Below are 21,806 nucleotides of genomic sequence, written 5' to 3'. Positions count from 1 at the left end.
CCTTTTCACTACATTTTCACTACATTTTAGTGCTTCCACAGAGAGAGGTTCAGTCAATATATGCAATCAAATAGATAAACATATATAGTTTAATTTAAGAAAAAAAAATCAACACTTAAAGTTGTGTCCCCTTTTTACGTTCATTATTGTAATAAATCAGTCTGTATCAGGGCAGTTGTCATTCTAAAGGACCACCATACCACAGTCAACCACTGCACATCAGTGTCAGAAAGATTAAGGTAAGGTTAATAGTTTTAAAATACTTTAAATACTGATGCTAATGAATCCGTGTCACAACCATGACCTGCCAGCACCACTATCCAATTTCTAAAGAAATTAAACATTTTTTATAGATGATTTTCCCCTTGAAGCAGCTTGCATTAGCATCTAGCATCAACAGAAAAACAGAATGGCTATAGGCCTATTATACTCTCTAAAAGCCCTAAAATGTCCACAGTCAACACATTGTCAAAACTGTCAGACTTTGTTAAATGTGAATCTTAAAACAAAAGCTTCTGAATCAACAAAATAATCACTTTTGTTGTGCTTGTTTTAGTACAGTAATTGAATTCAGTGTATTTGACAGTTCAAATTACTACAAATTCAGATTTTTGTCAACACACCCATCAGATGTGTCAACTTCATTAGAACTATGACCACCATCAGGTGAATATTTTGATAATAATTAAGTTAGCTAGCTAATATTTGTTGAAATGCTGGTCACATGTAATGCAGTTTGCTAACATATTAATATCTTTTGAAATGCAACATCTTCATTGCTACAGTTGTGTCTGAAGATGATGTTGACAAAAAGTGACGGCAAGGAAAATGATTTTATTTAATTTTAGAGAAATTATGGGAGGTTGTATTTAAGTATAGTTTTTAAAATAGCATAAAAGTATTTTAGTTTGTTTCAGTACAAGTGCATTTTCCAATTTGTCCCACTTCTCAAGAATCTGTGGATTACTGTTGTTATCTGTGTTGCGTTCTGTTTATCTCCTTTTGTGTTGCTTATAATAATTGTCAAAAAAATTATAACAGCTTTTTTGAGACTAAGAATGTCATCACAGACTGTAACCATCACTTCAATCATGTTTATCTTACTTGTGTTGCATCATTACCTGCATGACTGTATCATCCGAGAACTGAATAAGAACATTACTGTGACATAGTAACCTCTAATTACCACATTACTCTGAATTGGAAAAGACTCATGCTTATAAATGTAAACATATTATTCACAAAAGCATCCTACACTCAGAAATAAAACTGTCACTGGGCTGGTACCTTTTCAAAGGGTCCATATTAATACCTCAAGGGTCATATTAGTGCCTAAAAAAGTACAAAAGTGTTCCTCAAAATTTTTTAGGTACTAATATATACTTTTGAGGTACCAATGTACCCTTTAAGTACAAATGTGTACCTTTTGAAAAGGCACCCCAGTAACAGCTCGCACACCTTTATTTCTGAGAGTGTAGGGATCAATTCAGTTTGCAAACCCCTTGCACAATAATTAAGAAATACAGATTAAGGGATCATTTCATACATTTTTTGTTATGTTAAAACCAATACAATCTCAAGGCAATTCGTAATTTTTTGATTTAGTGTCTAATTTGTATGAATTCGTGCAATTTAATTCCTACAATTTAGTACGCTTTGCTCATCCTGCCAGACGGAATCTGCAGACGTTTTTTGCTCTTTTTGCAGAGAATTTAGGTTAAAGTCTGCGGATTTCTGTGGAATTGTTTTGGGAGCATCATAACTAAAACCTTAATATATTAAATAAGAAATAAGATCTTTTGAACTTTTATTTAATGTTTAAAATGCAAATCCAATTAGATTTACTTTATTTGGTAAATAAAACAAGTTTCATATAATATATCTAGTAAAAGATAGAAAAAATTACTGTACAAACTGCATTGTACATAAATCAGATGAACATTTTCACATTAGTCGATAATATTACTGAAATTAATTAAAAAAAACTGAATAAATATATATTTTTACACATTTACTCAAGTAAATAAACAGAATTAATGATGGGCTAAAAATCTGTGGAAATCTGCGGAATTCTGCGCGCACAGATTCCAGGTGGGCCTTAAGGGGTGGGATTGAGTGCCATGCCTCTTTTTTAAAGCCGTACTATTTTGTACGACTGAACCTGTAAATTCATATTGATCAGCCACTAAACTGACAAAATGCAAAATACTTACATTTTCTCGTGAGTTCAGGCTGGTTAAAACACTTATTTTTATAATCTATGGAGAAATTTTAAAAGCATTTTAAAATCTGCCTTAGCCCTGTTTGTTATAATGCATGTTAACAGTAGGCTATACAGGACATTGCAATCATTTGTGAAAAAATAACTGGCTTTAAACATCTAACTTGTATTCTACAAAAAAGGTTAGTTTCTGGATGTAAATTTCATTACAATTATTTTGAAATGTAAGGGAATTCAATTTTGTATTTCAAACACCCTACTAAGCTATGTTTATTTTCTTTACTCCCCAGTCATGGTTACAAACAACACAATAATACATTTTGTAAATTTGTATATTACTGTAATTAGATTGAGTAAAAGAAATCCAATAGAGGTAATGGTCAACATCTTACATGCAGTATTCAAATTAATTAAATTCAAGTGTGTATATACAGTTCTTTTCATGATATGCTTATGAGCACTTTTACAGAAAAAAAAATCATGAGTCTAATTTACAATTCGGCTTAATGTGGTAAGTAATTAGAGGTTACTATGCACTCTCAGAAATAAAGGTACGTGAGCTGCACCGGGGTGGTACCTTTTTAAAAGGTACACATTTGTACCTAAAAGGTCCATATTTATACCTCAAGGGTACATATTAGTATCTAAAAAGTACAAAAGTGTTCCTCTTAAAATTTGTTGGTACCAATATATACATTGGAGGTATCAATATGGACCCTTCAAGTACAAATGTGTACCTTTTAAAAAGGTACCACCCCAGTGACAGCTCTTGTATATTTCTGAGAGTGTCAAAGTAATGTTATTATTCAGTTCTGGGATAATACAGTCACCAGGTAATGATGCATTCCAAGTGAACATGTAATAAAATGAACATGATTAAAGTGATGTTTACAGTCTGGTATTACATTCTTAGTCACAAAAAAAGCTATGTTATAATTCTTTAAACAATTATTATAAGCAATTACAGAACACAGACAACAACAGTAATCCACGGCTTGCTAAGAAGTGGGATAAACTGAAAAGAATCAACTTATACTGAGACAAATTAAAGTACATTTTTGCTATTTAAATAACTGTTGAGGTGTACTTAAATACAACCTCCCAACATTTCCCTCTTTTTTAATTAAATAAAATAGTTTTTCCCAACACTTAGAATGTAAACATGTCCAAAACAGCATATGGTACAATTCTGTATGCAACCCCCCTTTCAGAATATGTTTTAAATAATCAGTAGTTGTAGTGTTTAAAAACAATAAGAGGGAATCATAGGTTCTATATATTAATTATGTATTTATATTTTTATAATCTATTGAGGAATGCATTTTAAAATCAGCCTATCCAACCCTGTTTGTTATAATTAAGGATACATGTTAACAGCAAGACGTTGCAATAATTTGTGAATACACAGTAATTGTGTTTATATATGCATCCCTTACAGTGTTTTCACTGATCTGCAAAATGTCCAATCAGTGGGTTGATGGCAGTTACTTTCAGAAATAAAGAAAAGCTGTCAACCCTATCGAATGGGTTACAAATAAAGTACAAATATGTATTATTTAGGTGATAATATGTACCCTTTAGTTACTGCCACATCCCAGTAATTTGATTATGACCCTGCAGCCCAAGACTCACTGAAGCTAAGCAGGGCTGAGCCTGGACAGTATGGGAGAACACATGGGAAAACTAGGTTGCTGTTGGAAGTGGTGTTCATGAGGCCAGCAGGGGGTGCTCAACCTGCAGTCTGTGTGAGTCCTAATGCCCCAGTAAAGTAAAGGGGACACTATACTTCCAGGTGCCATCTTTTGGATGAGACTGAGATACTGAAGATCCTGACTCTCTGTGGTCATTAAAAATCCCATTGCACTTCTCGTAATGAGTAGGGGTGTATTCCCGGGTGTCCTGGCCAAATTTCCTCCATCAGCCCTTACCTATCATGGCCTCCCAATCATCCCCATTCACTGTATTGGCTCTATCACTGTCTCAACACTCCACCAATAGCTGGTCTGTGGTGAGCATCCAAGTGGATGCTGCACACTGGTGGTGGTGTGGAGAGACCCCCCTCATGATTGTAAAGCGCTTTGGGTGTATGGCCATACACAATAAATGTGCAATATATTTACACATTACTTACAGAAATATACGTTTTGAAATATTACTGTCCCATTGACAGCTATTGTATCTTTTCCTCAAAGAGTGTGGGTCACTGTTTTGTAGAAAGATTACTTTATAAACCCCATATAACACATATAAGCTTAACGAAGACCAGGGGTTAATGTTTAAGTTAATGTTTAATCAGTTTAATATACAAGTCTCCACACTTCTATAGGAGACAGAGTTAAACAGAAACATTCAGTCAGATGGATAGAGGGATTGATGTCATTTTCACAGGTTCTGATAGGTTAACAGATAAAACATAACTGTTCACAACTCAAACACTTTATCTTTAACACAACATGTTCCATATACGTACTGTGGAGATCAAAATGACAGAACAATCTATGAACGCTTGATATTTTTCAGAAATAATGTCATCTCGAAATTTGAGCACCTTTCACTTCACCTCTCTATGCACTTTATGTTCAGTTTTTCCCCAGTTTGATGATTATTTATTGGACCCAACTTAATTAAATTAGCTGTAATCTCTAAAATACATATTGGACCAGTCTTCTCAGTAAGGTTTAGACTAGTCTGTTGGTTCTTTCTGCTTATGAGAGGATTGTTCTCTGCAGGGCTTTCAGTGCAGATCCTTAAAAAACGTTGAGACACTGCATGCTGATACAGATCCTATCCTGTTCACAACTGAAGAGCAATTACAGTTGCAACATTAAACTAGTTGCCCATTAATATTCTCAGCATTTTCATGTCCATATAGGAGGGTCTGGAGAGATATTTAGATAAGATATTTGGGTATTAAAATAAGATATTTGAATTGTGTTTTTTTAATGTGTACAATATGCATTATTTCTAGATTAGCGTTTAGCTTTAAGATTCACTCTGACAGCATAAATGGATCTTGTTAAATGCAGTTTACAATTTTCACCACTAGAGGGTCATATATTCACAACAAACAAAGTCATAGGCTGTTTCTCAATATGCATTCTTCAGCGATCTTGCATCCTCGTGTTTTTGTGTAACGTCATCATCAACTGCCAAAGTTCAGTTCCGATACTCAAGACCGCAAGAACAGAGGACGCGTGAAACTTCCTGGATGTGTTCTTGAGATCGAGGATGCATGGATGCAGATTTGAGCACCGAATTCGCTCTAGAAGTCCCAGAAGTCATTGCGACTTGAGGTGGGATGTGCAGCATTTTATATAGGTTTATTATTAAAGTTAAGAGATAAAACTTATCTCAGGAGTTTCCCTAAATTAAACTATGAATAGAAACATTACCATGACAAATTTAATTAAGGAATAAATGCATTAAGGGTGTTTATTTCATGAAATTTATATTAAAATGTTTCATTTGTATTGTGCAACTTCTATTTGTAAATCAGTTTGCATGGTATATATTTTGAAAAGGAGAAAAACAAAACATCGTTAACGGAATGCTGTAATGTTTAAATAATTTTCCATTAAAAACACGTGAAGTAACGTGACCATTAGGAAGAACGCAGCATCTCATTTTGCAAAGGGCGCGTTCTCTGTTCTTATGGTCTCCCGAGTTTGTTCTTCCGAGGCGACCTGGCAAGACCGGTCTTCACAAGAACGCAAGTCCGATCTCTGCGTTCTTGGAATTGAGAAACAGCCATTGTTTGATGATGCTGTATCTGAGTGTGGAATCATGGAAGTAGTACATCTTACAAGACTCCTGCAGAAATCATGTTCATGGTTGAGTTAAATTATTCAAAACGTATAGAAGTATGAAGCAGAGTAAGACAACTGCTGATGAAAGACGAGCGCATCTGAAAATGCATCTCAAAGTTTTTGTTTACTTCCCCAAAATGGTGTGTGTGTGTGTGTATATATATATATATATATATATATATATATATATATATATATATATATATATATATATATATATATATATATATGTATGTAATGTACATATTGTTCCTTCAAAATGTGCAATTTAAAATGTAATCACCCTGGAAAAACATACAGACATAGTATCCAAAAGCATAGTATCCAAAGTTTTTTCCGATTCCATCAGCTCGCTCTCACTTTGCCCATTAGCTTTCAGAACCTAGGTCCAATCTATGATAGCTCGGGACATCTGGTGCTTTTGTGTTTTGTGGATGACCTTCGTGGGGGAACTTTAGTGACACTGTAAAGATGCAAAACTCTACATCAACTTCTCTTGATGGTGCTGAATGGGGTCTCACATTGGCCTTCATCTAACACACTGGCCTTGGGTTTCATGCACTTCAGAGCAGCTCACCATCGTCACTGGAAAACTGAAAAGCTCAGCTGCCAGTTAAATAGATTTTATCAGATATTTTAGGGAATTTACCACCAGATTAACTCCAATAACTGGGGAGAATCTAAAAATGTTTATAAAAATATTATTTAAGTTTTCAGAATATTTGTACCAATTAATTTTTACTCTGGTTATACATTCTCAGAAATAAAGGTAGAAGAGTTGTACTGTGGTGCTGTACCTTTTCAATAACAGGTCCACATCTCTCACATGGATCCCCCCTAAAGACCACATGGAAAAGCTAGGCTGCTGCCTAGAAGTTGCTAAAGTGTTGTTAATGAGGCCAGCAGGGGGCATTCAACCTGTCATCTGTGTGGGTCCTAACGCCCCAGTATATTTATGGGGCCTCTATACTGCTCAGTGAGCACCATCTTTCGGATGAGACGCTAAACCGAGGTCCTGACTCTTTGGTTGTTAAAAATCCCAGAATGTCCTTCAAAAAAGAATAGGGGTTTACCCCTTACATCCTAGCCTCTGTCCATCATGGCCTCCTAACCATCCCCATATCATTACTGGCTTTATCACTTTCCTCTCCACCAATATCAGCCTAGAAAATAGCAACTTTTCATTTTCATTTTTCGCTCTTAGTACATGCTGTAACTACAGAAGAGTCAAACTTTAAATAAAAACATCCTAGAAACTCTTTCTTATTTATTTATTTTTTTTGGAGCGAGATGCTTCTAGTCTAACCCAGTTCAATGATTTATGCTAAGCTAAGCTAAAAGTGTTCCTGCCAGACCAGGAAATTGGCAGAATGGACTAAAGAAAGGTAAAACTCAACTGTTCAGTTTTAGAGGAGTTGTAATTTGAGATTATTTTCAAAACAACTTTTTGAAGACAGCTCTCATAGCTTTATTTTTGAAAGTGTACAGTAGCTTCAAATAGGACTATAAGCAGTGATCAAAAGAATGTAGGAAAAAGAGGGCTATTCTCTAATTTTGTTTTCCATTGTACAGTTATTTGCTTTTGGATTTTAGAAAGATAAAATTTAACTGTACTGACTGCCCGGTCAGTACCTGGACGGGAGATCACATGGAAAAGCAAGGTTGCTGCCAGAAGTGGTGTTAGTGAGACCAGCAGGGGGCATTCAACCTGTCATGTGTGTGGGCTCTAATGCCCCAGTATATTGATGGGGCTCTATACTGCCCAGTATATGAGTGAAATCGAGTTCCTGACTCTCTGTGGTTGTTAAAAATCCCAAATTTGCCCATTGACCTCTGTCCATCATGGCCTCCTAACCAGCCTCACATCATAATTTGCTTCATCACTCTGTTTCATCTTCACCGATCAGCTGGTCTGCAATCTGGCACAATATGGCTGCCATCCCATCATCCAGGTGCTGTGTAAAGCGCTTTGAGTGTCCTGTAAAGCGCTATATAAATGTAAGGAATTATTATTATTATTATTATTATTATTATTATTATTATTACACCAGAATTAGAGAAGTACCTAGCCATATCAGCCTAGAAAATAGCAACTTTTCATTTTGCGTTGGACGTAGTACATGCTGTAATTACAGAAGAGTCAAACTTTAAATAAAAAATTATATAAACTCCTTTTTTTTTAATTTGGAGCGAGATGCTAATGGTCTAATCAAATTTAATGATTTATGCTAAGCTAAGGTAAGCTAAAAGTGTTCCTGCCAGACCAGGAAATTGACAGAATGGATCACAGAAAGGTAAATCTCAACTGTTCAGTTTTAGAAGAGTTGTAAATTGAGATTATTTTCAAAACAACTTTTTTGAAGACAGCTCTCGTAACTTTAATTTTGAAAGTGTATGATAACTTCAAATAGGACTAAGCTGTAATTTAAAAAAAAAAGTAGGAAATTGAAGGCTGTTTAATTGTACAGCTATTTGCTTTTGCATGGTCACTTGGTTTTCACCACAATAAACAACCCCCTGCATGCGCACACATTTAGATAACAGGCATATATCTTTTTCCTCCAAGGTTGTGCTGCAGCTCATCACTGGAACAGACATAAACTGAACAAGAACAAAACATCATTCGATTGCATGATTATCAAATGAATTAATTACAAAACAAAATGACGAAACACTGTTACAGCATTGCTGATATCTCAGTCACGTCTCAGATTATCAAGCACATATCACTCTAATACCAGATTAGAATGGTAAATCGTCAGTATGACTGTAATCAAAGACAGGGAATCTACCCAATGATGAAGAATCTTCAAGAAAACATTGTTGTGACTGTGGATGATCTGATTTGATTAAAGGAGCCACGTGGGATGAAAACTTGCCTGCTCTAAACTAACAAACCATGAGTAAGAGCATAAGCAAACACTGAGTTGACTCAAGTCATATTTCCTTGTGGCTGTTCTTTTTTTTTCTTCTTCTTCTCCTCCTAGAGATCAGCATTAAGGAGTGGCTTGATGTGGTGGCACGTCTCAAAGCTTCCCTTGCGTATTTAAGTAAGAATGTAGCTCATCAGGTGAAGAGACAGTAAACCGGTAAGGCCAGCGTGAAAAGTGAAAGATGGTAAAGGACCTGTTTACATGTTTCTGAGGGGTGAATAGGTCAATCAGCTGATCAAGACCTCCACTGAAGGATCACCACTGAATATAACCGGCACTTTACATTGATCTGGAAGCATCTTTCTCCAACAGTCATGGCTCTTTGGATTATTTTACCTGTTCTTTTGTGTGCTGTCTCATTCATCGGCTGCTGGACAGTGTGAGTTGACAAAACTTTTGACATTTCCTACATGTTTCATTTGCTAATTTGTGCTACTCAATGTCAGCTGAGACTCTGATTAATAGTGTTGATACAGTTTTTTAAAATGTCATTAAAATATTATCACTTCTTATTTCTCTTCTTCCATGCTGAGAACTTTGGACGTCAGGCCAACAGATAGATAGACCGAACTGACAGACATGACAGACAGACAGATAGACCGAACAGACAGAGATATATGACATAATTTTAGAATTTACAATGTTTTAGTCATAATTTCTTAATATCTACATTATGACATTGGTGCTGACGTGTAATAAGATTGCTGCATAACCAGCTTAACAACAAGACAAGTAATTTTGATGCTGATGTCATAATCGTACAAGCAGGGATAAAAGTAGCATTTTGCCACACCTGCCAGTGTTGGGGATTTGAGAAAACAATGTACCTGCTACAAATATATTTACTGACCATGAAACTGCTGAAAATTCTGACAAATACATAAATTATTGATTGATTATATCACTATAATAGATCTAGGTGATTCATTCCATTGTGGCGACCTCTGAAATAAAGACTAAGCCACAGGAAAATGAACGAATAATAGATCTGTTGTATAATATAAAAATTGTACAATATAAATAATGAAAATAAAAAATAAAAAATAATTATTTATAAATTAAATAAAAAATAGATATACAATGTAGTAATCAGTAATTATTAGCCCACTGTTTATTTTTTTCCCCAATTTCTGTTTAACTGAAAAGATTTTTTTCAACACGTTTCTAAACATAATAGTTTTAATAACTCATTTCTAATAACTGATTTATTTTATCTTTGCCATAATGACAGTACATAATATTTGACTTGATATTTTTCAAGACATTTCTATACAGCTTAAAGTGACATTTAAAGGCTTAACTAGGTAAATTAGGTTAACTAGGCAGGTTAGGGTAATTAGGCAAGTTATTGTATAACGTTGGTTTGTTCTGTAGACTATAGAATAAAATTTCAGCTTAAAGGGGCTAATAATTTTGACCATAAAATGGCTTTTAAAAATTTAAAACTGCTTTTATTCTAGCCAAAATAAAGCAAATAAGACTTTCTCCAGAAAAAAATATTATCAGACAAACTGTGAAAATATGCTTGTTCTGTTAAACATCCTTTGGGAAATATTTAAAAAAGAAAGAAAAAATTTCAAAGGGGAGCTAATAATTCTGACTTCATATATATTTATATATATTTATGTAAACCGCAGTTTCAATATTTTAAAATGCTTCTCTTCTAAAATGTTTAAACCATTCTTGTACAAAGCTTTAACATTTTAAAATCTGTTTAAACTTTTTTAGTGTCAACTGAAAGACTAAAATGTAAAATGATCACAGTTAAGTAGTTATGTAATTAGGTAAATCTATTTCAAAATTGTAAGGAATTGTTAAAATAATAATAATAATTAAAAACAGCATTAGCAGAAGGCTGTAGGCTTTAGTCTTTGTCAAGAGGTATTCCGTAAAATTCAATGTATAATTCGTGTTAAATGAAATAAACAGTTGGTATAATGTCTTTATTAACCCTTTAACTCTCTGCTCTACCAAATGGTTGACCATATTATTGACTATTTTAAATAATGACTGTTAATTATTTAAAAAGTGACTGTTTAAAAAAATCGTTAACACACACCGCATTAATTGTTTACAAAAAAATCAATCTAACATAATCCTGTTGCACTACCACACTTGATTTTGGTTGTATTGTAAGAAATTCTTTCCCATTCCCATTCTTTCCCAGAGATGGGTTGCGGCTGGAAGGGCATCCGCTGCGTAAAAAATGTTCTGATAAGTTAGCGGTTCATTCCGCTGTGGCGACCCCGGATTAATAAAGGGACTAAGCCGACAAGAAAATGAGATGAGAGATATTTTTCAAGACACTTATCAACAGCTTAAAGTGACATTTAAATGCTTAACTAGGTTAATTAGACAGGTTAGGGTAATTAGGCAAGTTATCGTATAACAATGGTTTGTTCTCTAGACTTTCGAAAAAATAAAGCTTAAAGGGGTAAATAATTTTGACCTTAAAATGCTTTGTAAAAAATAAAAGCTGCTTTTATTCTAGATGAAATGAAACAAATCAGACTTTCTCCAGAAGACAAAATATTATCAGACATACTGTGAAAATTTCCTTGCTCTGTTAAACATTATTTGGGGAATATTAAAATAAGTAAAAAATTCAAGGGTGGGGCTAATAATTCGGACTTCAACTGTATACAATCATGTGATAGAGGGATGCGTTGAAAAAAAATGAATTGAGTGTGTTAATAGTGACATTAGGTGTTAAGAAATGCAATCCAAAATAATTTTTCTTGGTGGGGCAGTTAAAGGATTAAGCATCTTTACCAAAGGGCAAATAGACAGTGAACACAGAAACAACAAATTACTTCTGGTTCTTTTATAGTCATGATAAAAAGTAACTAAGCCACTATAGATAGAAGTGGCTTGAAAAGGATTTTTTCTTTAAGTCTTGATTTTTTTCTTTTTCTACAGATATGGACTTGCATTAAGTTACAATCATATCTGCTCACTTAATACCTGGTAAAGTGATGCATTTAACAAATATTGATTTAAATTTAATTTCAGTCATTTGTAGGCTATATCTTATTGTAACATGGCTGGTTTTCTGAACAGGGAATATAGAAACTCCTGTCATCCGAATGAAACGGGGAATTGCTGCACGATGAACAACATCCCCACTGTTAGGTGTGTAAAACACATGAATCTCTCAAACTGCTGTCTTTTTACACTTGGGAAATCAAAGCAATGACAGGACTTTTCTGTTTATTTTGCAGCGCAAGTGGAACAAACTTTCCGGAAAACTCGCTTTTCACAGCAACAATCAGTGCTGGGTCATTTCTATGTGGGTATATATATATGTAACTTTAATTCATCAAATATACTAAACAGTATATAAATCATGACAACGTGGGTTTTTTAACATGTATCATGCACATTTTTGAAGTCAGTTTACTTGAAGTTAGAACGAATGTTAGTTTGGATCAAATTTAGTTGAATTTAATGCAAAAGTAACTGCAATAATTTAGTACAGTATAACCTCATGAATTTGGAAGAAATGTTTACAATTAAATGTTTGAAATCTGTAAACTGAATATATTATTGATTAATGAAACATTATTTGATCAATTAGTCAAAACAACATACAGTATGTTTTTAGTTCATTGTAAAATATTAAACTAAGTTAATCATGTTCTAACATAATTTTATAAGTTACGCAAGCTCTTTTAAGTTAGCTTAACATAATAAAAGTGCAATGGACTCATGAGGTTAATTTGATTCAGCTTAAAAATTTAAGGCAATCAGGGTTTTTTTACAGTGTACATATATTTTAAATTCAAACAGCATTTGACTGCATTAATCATACTACACAGTAAACAAAAATTTAATGAAAAAAATCAAGACAACAAATAATTTTATGTTGCTTTAACTTTTTTTAATAAGTTTCAGTTTCATTTTTTAAAGTTACACAAAGTTTAACCATTTTTTTAGTTAGTTTGATTGATGTAAGATGAGACGACTAGAAAAGTTTATTTGATTCAACTAAAAAAATTTAGCAATAATTTTTTTACAGAGTACTAAATACTGATTTGCAATATTTGAGCACAACATATTATAGGGATTAGTTTTATATTGAAAAAACATGGTTAATTTCATAATTATAATAATTATTGCTATTCTAAAAAAATGTGTAAAATAACAAACACTGATAAAGTATGATAAAAAATTGAACATATATTAAATAAAAACACTATCTGACTGCAATGATCATACTTTACTGTAAACAACGATATTTTATATTGTTTATTTCATATAGTTTATTTCAACCTACAGTAATTTCTTTCAGTCAGTTTGATTGATGTAAGTTAAGACGACTAGAACATTTAAGGCAGCAAGATTTTTTTTTACAGTGTACTAAAATTTGATTTGCAATATTTGGGAACAACATAATATAGGAAGTATTTTTATATTGAAATAGCATTGTTAATTTCATAACTATATTAAAAATTGCTATTTTTTAAATGTATAAAATAGCAAACTACGATAAGGTAGATTGTTAAAATTTTATCAAAAAATGATTGCTTGGATTAAAATGTTTCAATGTCACATGACCAGATCTGATCAGATTACCTACTTATTGTTTGCACATCTAAAAAGTGTCAGATAACCACAATTGTAACCAGTGGTATTAAAAAATAATGCCTTGTCAACAATTGAAATCAACTGAAGTCCAATACAATTCTGACTATTCTGCTTCCACCTGTCACCTGTCTATTGCGATAAAACCTAAATTGAGACATTTGAGCTGTTAAAATGCAAGGATAAAGTTTTGTCAATAGCCAAAAATATATTTTATGGTGCAAAATGAGATTTCTCCTTTATGCCCTAAAATCATTCGACTTTTAGGTAAAGATCATGTCCCATGAAGATATTTTGTCAAAACATAATTTCTGCAAAAGTTAAAGGTGATTTTCTCAATAATAATATATATTTTATAAACTCTTAAGATTCCAGATGATTGAATTAGTAAAGGTAAAAGTCTATAGGACTCTTCTTAGTGCTCATGATTGGGATTGTATTTTTTTTTTAACAAATGTCAGAGAACATCTATTAAATCCATCCTCTGTTTTTCTTCACACAGTTCTGGTTTTCTGTGTTTTCCATCACGCACATATTCTGGATAGAAACAGCGTTCATTCTCTTCTCAGTAAGATTGCTCTGATTATGGGCTGTGTAGTGTCTGCGAGCGCTTTCATGGCTGGAAACTGCAATGTAAGTATAGATACCATTCAGAAATTTAATCTGGGCATAATAGATATTCATCAAAGTGTCACCAGGAAAAAAATGAGAATTTTTATCATGTGTTAAAATTCTTTTTTACTTTATGTATTCATCAAGTTTTTAGTTTTAAATTGTATATTTATTAATGAAATGTTTTTGCCATGAATATAGCGTTTGCTGCTGACATGGCATTCAATATAAATACATCATCATCATCATCATCAATTTGGGGATAGTTCAACCAATTTAAAAAAAAAAAAAAAAAAGAAAATGTCCTGACAATTTTTATACAAACACAAAACAATATTTATAAGAATGTTGTACAAATGCAGCCACAGACACCCCTAGTAGAAACAAAAAATACTATGGAAGTCAAAGGCTCTTTGATCCATCATTTCTCATGTAAATAGATAATAAATATGCTGATGATGAGATTTCTGGTGACAAAACGTAAACTAAACTACTGAATAGTCATCTTTACACAGCAAATTTAAAACTGTTCTGTGTTAAATAAAAAAAATTGTGTGTAAATAAATAAATGCTACTTAAGAACCTGATTAAATTATGAATATAGCGTTTGCTGCTGACATGGCATTCAATATAAATACATCATCATCATCATCATCATCAATTTGAGGATAGTTCAACCAATTAAAAAAAAAAAAAGAAAATGTCCTGACCATTTACTTAAAATCTTCTGTTGAACACAAAACAATATTAATAAGTATATTGTACAAAAGCAGCAACTTACATCCATAGTAGAAACAAAAAGTACTATAGAAGTCAAAGGCTCTTTGGTCCATCTTTTCTCATGTAAATGGATAATAAATATGCTGGTGATGATTTTTTGTGATGACAAAACCTACGAGACACTTTTCTTACCTTTGGCCTTGTTTTAAACAAATAGACAATAATCAAGCATCTAACCATGTCTTTGACTGGATAATAGGTTGTATGACAACATTCATGTGAAGTCGATTATAGGTGGAGTCACAAAACTCAAACAAAACTGTATGCAGGCTTGGTTTCCTGTAGGCGTACTCTGTGTAAATATGAAAAATATGCATTATGTTATGCTCAGAAATCCTTATATAAAATTAAAGGTCAATGATAAGAAACATTGTTCATTAATCTTGGCTAATGTTAACTTAAGTTTTAACTAGTACATTGTTCAAATCAAACATTGTATTTGTTAATAATATTTGGACCTGAGCTAACATTAAAGGCACAGTATGTACGCATATATATATATATATATATATATTTATGAACATATCCAAAAAAAACACTAGAACACTGTTACATATTGTACTTACATTATCCCTTATGTTTCTAAGAAGGGTAAAACCCAGAGAAATAAGCCATTTTAACTATACTGACATGTACTGTGTCACACATAACTTGAATCCTAGATTGGTTTTATAGAAATCGGAAAAAGCCAAAGATGCTTTAGTATAGTGCACGCTCTATTAGACTACACAGAGCAGCATAATAATAGATCTCTAAAACGTTTTAGTATAACAAAACAGCGGTGCTTCTGGGCGAGGTTTTATTTTTGAGCTCCTCCTCTCATCTTTCGCTCACAGCAAACTAATGATTAGAGGGGCATGGCTAAGCATATGTTGCTTAAACTGTCAAACGTATGTATTAATAAGATTCATTCATTCAATCATTTTCTTGTCGGCTTAATTCCTTTATTAATCCGAGGTCACCAAAGCGGTATGAACCGCCAACTTATCCAGCACGAAAAGAAATGCATTGTTCATTGTTATATCTGTTAAATTACTGAATAGGCATCTGATAAGGCTGATCTGTGTTTGATCAAAATTGTGTGTAAATAAGTGAATGCTGCTTAAGAGCCTGATTAAATTATGCATACTTTAGTCCCTATAAGGCTGGGTCAGTTGGTATATATGTGTGGAGTTTGCATGTTCTCCCCTTGTTCGCGTGGGTTTCATCCAGGTACTCCAGTTTTCCCCATAAAGATATGCGCTGTAGGTGAATTGAATGAACTGAATCAGCCGTAGTGTATGTGTGTGAATGAGTGTGTTTGGGTGTTTCCTGGTACTGGGTTGAGTTGAAAAGGCATCCGCTGTGTAAAACATATGCTGGAAAAGTTGGTGGTTCATTCCGCTGTGATGACCCCTGTTGAGTAAAGGGACTAAGTCAAAGAAAAATAAATAAATGAATAAATATTGGTAACTGTGGCTCCATGAAGAGGTTTTCTTTCTGCAACAGAAACCTTAAAAACAAAAGCAACCCTAAAATTTGTGTTCCCAAAGGGGGGTTTAATTGTGGTGCAATCAGAGAACTGTTTTTATTTCCTCAAAGAACCTTTCATTCTTTCATTTTCCTTCTGCTTAGTCCCTTATTTATTAGGGGTTGCCAGAGCGGAATGAACCACCAGCTATGTTTAATGGAAAGTTTCCGGGGATATTAATATGGAGCCAGATCAGTCTCAAAAATAACAGAATTACAAAATAAAATTCATACATTCACAGCACAATTCAAATTTGCAAAATCCAATTTGTAAATACACAATTTGTGAATTCACAATTAAAAATCATTCATATTTTGCCAAATGAATGAGATTTGTGTATTTTTTAAAAGTGTCTTAAATTTATGAATAGGATTTGCATATATTTGTAATTGTGTTTTGAACTTACAAATTGGAATTGTGTGTTGAATCATGCTTTGAACTTATGAATTAGAATTAGCTAATTTTTGAATCTTGTTTTGAATTTATGAATTGGATTTGTGCATTTATGAATTGGGCAAAGCAGTGGCGCAGTAGGTAGTGCTGTTGCCTCACAGCAAGAAGGTCGCTGGGTTGCTGGTTCGAGTCTCGGCTCAGTTGGCGTTTCTGTGTGGAGTTTGCATGTTTTCCCTGCGTTCGCGTGAGTTTCCTCCAGGTGCTCCGGTTTCCCCCACAGTCCAAAGACATGCGGTACAGGTGAATTGGGTTGGCTAAATTGTCCGCAGTGTATGAGTGTGTGTGTGTGAATGTGTGTGTGGATGTTTCCCAGAGATGGGTTGCAGCTGGAAGGGCATCCACTGCGTATAAAAAACTTGCTGGATAAGCTGGCGGTTCATTCTGCTGTGGCGACCCCGAATTAATAAAGGGATTAAGCCGACAAGAAAATGAATGAATGAATGAATGGTGTTTTGAACTTCCAATTTAAATTTGCTTAAATTTGTTTTGAACTCACGAATTAAATGTGCCTCTTTTTAAATCATATTTTGAAATTCCATCTTAGATTTGCTTTTTTTTTTAATCGTATTTTAAACTTACAAATTAGATGTGCTTATTTTTGAATTGTGTTTTGAACTTCCGAATTAGATTTACATATTTTTGATACATGCTTTGAACTTTTTAATTAGATTTCCATATTTTTGAATCATGTTTTGAATTTACGAATTAGATTTGCTTATTTTTGTTTCGTGTTTTGAACTTTAAATTAGATTTGCGTATTTTTGAATCATGCTTTAAACTTCCCAATTAGATTTGTGTATTTTTAAATTATGCTTTGAACTTCTGAATTAGATTTGCTTATTTTTGTTTTGTGTTTTGAACTTCCCAATTAGATTTGCATATTTTTGAATCGTGTTTTAAATTCACGAATTGGATTTTGTAAATGTGTTGTGGACATATGAATATGTTTTGGAAATGTATTATTTTTGAGACCGATCAGGCTCCATACATTAAAAGGTTCTTCATGGAGCCGTCAATGCTGAAAGAAAATCTTTATTTTTTTTAAGAGAGTGTAAAAGAAAATATTCTTTCAGACTGTTAAAATGAAAGATTAGTTAATGCATTGTTGTTTTACAAAAAAAGTGATTTAGCAGTGATTTAGTTTGTGTTTTCTTGCAGCCGGCAGAGCTTGTGTTGCTCCATTATCTGGGTGCTGCTGTGAGCTTTGTGTTTGTGTGCCTGTACATGATCATCCTGACCTCGCTCACCACTAGATGTATGCTGACGGGCTGTGAACAGGTTCTCTACCCACTACGCATCATCTTAACCATCATCCAGGTTTCTGCCACCATCCTCTGTATCCTTTCATGCTCGAAATGTCATGTGTTATGCGAGTCAAAGCTATTTTACATAAAATCAGAATTATTCGCCCTCCTTTGTTTTTTATTTTCTTTTTAAAATATTTCCTAAATGATGTTTAACAGGTTAAGATTTTTTTCAAAGTATTTCCCATAATGTTTTTCTTCTGGAGCAAGTTAATTTTTTGTTTTATTTCAGCTCAAATAAAAATAGTATTCATTTTTTAAACCATTTTAAAATTAAGATTTTTATCCCCCTTTAGTAATTACATATTAATTTAGTAATTTAGTTACTAAATTGTATCCTCCTTATAGTAATTACATCTAAAACAAGATAAGTCATACCTCCCATCGTCCTGCACATCTTGTCAGGGAAGTACAGTTGTGTGTGCAGTAATAATTCTCTTCCGAGGGCCAGAGGGTGCTCTCATGCCAAGAAATCCCCATTGTGTTGCTTAATAACAAAAGATTTAACTGATTTAGCGTGACTAATAATCGCAGGACTATAATATAATCATAATAATCTCACAAAAAGATTTATTTCAAATCCTCGACTGAAGTTATGAAGCGAGTTTGGAGTAAAAACATGTTGTGAAATGTGCAGCGATATCTCCCAGCAATTCATAGCCGTTTAATTTAGTGGCTTATTCGGATGAATCCATACGATCATATTTGAACAATTTAATATTCGCTTAATTTGCTTACTCCCCTATGATGCTTGTGTTTAGGGTAAAGGTTTGGTGCCATGCCTCCTTTTTAAAATTGTACATTTTGGTATGACTGAATTAGCATGAGATCAAGCTGAAATGTGATATTTCACATGCAGCATTTTCTACACAAAGATGATGATCACTGAGATGTCAGGATCACAGAATGATTATCTTGATTTCAATATAATATAGATAAAATTAAGATTTAGCTAAGTTTTTATTTCTGTGTTGTAAATGCTGCTCTGTCTGAAAGCACATGCTGAACATGTTGCTCAGAGTTCTGATGTTAGGACAAGCTTTGGTTTATTAATCATAGTTAATGTATACAATCATAAGTCCAGTAACAAGGTGTTCGTGCAGGGTCTTAAAAAGTATTAAAAGTTGATAAATCAATTATGAGAAAATTAGGGCCCTTAAAAGGTGTTAAAAATCCGTAATTGCATTTTTATGAAGTCTATAAATTTTGTTCAAGCATTGTACAAAGTGTTTGACTCAAAAAAATAGTCATAACCTTAATATTAACAACGGCGTGGTTGATCCAGGCGATTGGTTCGGGCTGGGGCACGTTTGACCAAGCTCCTCCGTTCATGTAATGTCACGTATATTGCGACAAATGCTGGAAGGAGATGTGTCACTCTCCACATGTAGCGATAGAGATAGAGTAGATAGAGTAACTATAGAGCGAAACAGATGGCAAAATGGGAAAATGTAAGTTTACATACTCCTGTTTGAAGAAAGACGAGTTTAAACAGTGGCTGAAGCCTGTCGATGAAAACAACCATTTCATTTATTCTCTCAAGATTTGTTTCTTCCGAGCTTATCTGAGTTCTGTTGCATGGCTGTGCTCCATTGATTTACTGACTGTTTGTTGACAACTGTTTATTAAGTTAAAGGTTTGATACTGATTAAAACTTGAAGTGGCGTTGAGGTCTTAAAATATTCTGACAAGGTCTTTAAAAAGTTTTTAAAAGGTATTGAAATTACCTTTAGGATTTCTGCATATTCCCTGAGTAAGACTCAGCAATTATAAAGCAGGGTGTTGAAAAAAGTATAGTATTAATAATAAGGTAAACATTTTAAATGTGTTTTAAGCCCCCCTGCTCACCAAGACTGCATTTCTGTGATTGAAATGTAGTAAAAACAACAATATTTTGAATTATTACAATTTACAATCTGTACAGTGTGAACCACTATAATAGATCATTTCTTCATTTAAAGCTTTGCTGCAGTCTTCCAGTAGCCACATGCTTGTTCTGATATTCTAATATGCGGGTTTGATGCTCAGTGAACGTTTATTTGGGATTCTCTGGTGAAAATAATATCTCATATTGTTTCACACAAAAGATGATTCTAAAGAATGTTGATAGTCAAGCCATTTCAGTCCTTTTGACTCCACTGGAATGTTTGTCTTGTTCTCAATCCCCATGTCTTTCTGTGTTATTCTCACCCAGATTTGAAATGTCATAGGAATGTGCAAATTATTTTCATTTTTGAAAAATGAACTCAACAAGTATTTTCTCCTTGACTCTCACGTCATCAGATGGCATTTTCTTCATCCAGGAGCATTACTTCTACAAGCAGATCTCAGCAGTGTTCGAGTGGTTTCTGTGTGTCAATCTGGAGCTCTACGAACTCAGCTACAGCGTAGAGTTTTACTTCTTCTCCTCATCGATGCTCTCAGTGCTTCTAGCCAAGAAAGAAGAGGAGAAACCTCTAATTTTATCTTAATCACTAGGAACTTTAGTTTTTGTTAGTGTTTCTTTTCTCCTTTATGGATTTAAATAGATGCCCTTTTAAAATGTAACCTCATAAGGTTGACTCAGGAGACGTTTGAAGACTTTCACATCATTTTGAATGCACACTAAAGACCCTTTGAGACCGCAAGCACTGGATTCACTTTGGAGCTTTTTTTTTTACTCAAAGTGGAGCAACAGGCACTTTGAAGTTCCTAAGCATTTTTACTTTTGAAATGGTATATAATACCAAACAGGTGCAATATTTGACCTGATATCTAGATTTCCTGTGTGGTAGGGTAACTCGGTTGGTTCATGCAGCTTAAACGATTGTTCAGTGTTTACCTCAGGCTTTTAATCTAATCGTTCAGGCCCCTGAAAATGTAGAATCAGCTGCTGGCCGGATATGTTGTCAAAACTGAAAGTGCCATATAGAAAAAAGATAAGAATGACCCAGTCATAGGTTTATCTCAAATTAAATTATTTGCCATTATCTTTTTGTATTGTGTTGGAATTTCTATTTCGGCTGTTGATCAGGGGTGCCCAAACTTTTTCACTTGAAGAATTAAAAACAAAACATCATTGAGAGCCATGGGCTGAAGGTAAATACACCAAACTACGTTACATTAAAGTCAGGTAATTTCCTCATTTATTAATTAATATTTCTAAAATGAATAGAAAAGATCACTTTATATCATTTAACCTAATGCAGTGTAACTTTTTAAATGAGAACTTATTAACAATAAAAACATAATCACATTTATAACAGTGGAGTTCAATCCTGAATACACCAGTCAAACAGAATCTGCCTTTGACTAGGTTTGCTCACCATAGTCTCTGCATTACTGGGTGACTGTGTGGCAGTTCTAGTTTAAATGGTACCCTTGGTGAAACCACCCCCAAACATACCCCCTCCCCAGAAAAATTAAGACACTATGAGATTGACTTTACATATATTTTAAATATTTAACTACATATTTTAATATATACATTTAAAATAAATATTATAACAGCATTTGAAAATATTTATTTATTTTAAATAAATAAAAGGGGACTAAGTCCAAAAGAAAATAAATAAATAACAATTTGTTTATTGTTATTATTATTATCATTAATATATAATTATT

General features: G+C 33.4%; 1 protein-coding gene across 3 annotated transcripts; it reads left to right on the top strand.

Annotated features, from left to right (window-relative positions):
* Nucleotides 1–180: 180 nt before the first annotated feature.
* si:dkey-228d14.5 lies at nt 181–21,442 on the top strand. Of its 3 annotated transcripts, XM_073920021.1 has the most exons (10): nt 181–239; nt 8,883–8,930; nt 9,015–9,077; nt 9,173–9,339; nt 11,880–11,927; nt 12,021–12,092; nt 12,182–12,249; nt 14,047–14,177; nt 18,058–18,235; nt 20,487–21,310. In XM_073920021.1, exons 4-10 carry the CDS (start codon nt 9,275–9,277, stop codon nt 20,672–20,674), a joined length of 750 nt encoding a protein of 249 aa, XP_073776122.1. In that variant the 5' UTR covers nt 181–239; nt 8,883–8,930; nt 9,015–9,077; nt 9,173–9,274; the 3' UTR covers nt 20,675–21,310.
* Nucleotides 21,443–21,806: the final 364 nt, after the last annotated feature.

The sequence above is a fragment of the Danio rerio genome, chromosome 13 (genome assembly GCF_049306965.1).
Source record: "Danio rerio strain Tuebingen ecotype United States chromosome 13, GRCz12tu, whole genome shotgun sequence".
Lineage (NCBI taxonomy): Eukaryota > Metazoa > Chordata > Actinopteri > Cypriniformes > Danionidae > Danio > Danio rerio.
Note: the sequence above shows the minus strand (reverse complement) of the source record. Positions and strands in the feature narration are given on the sequence as shown.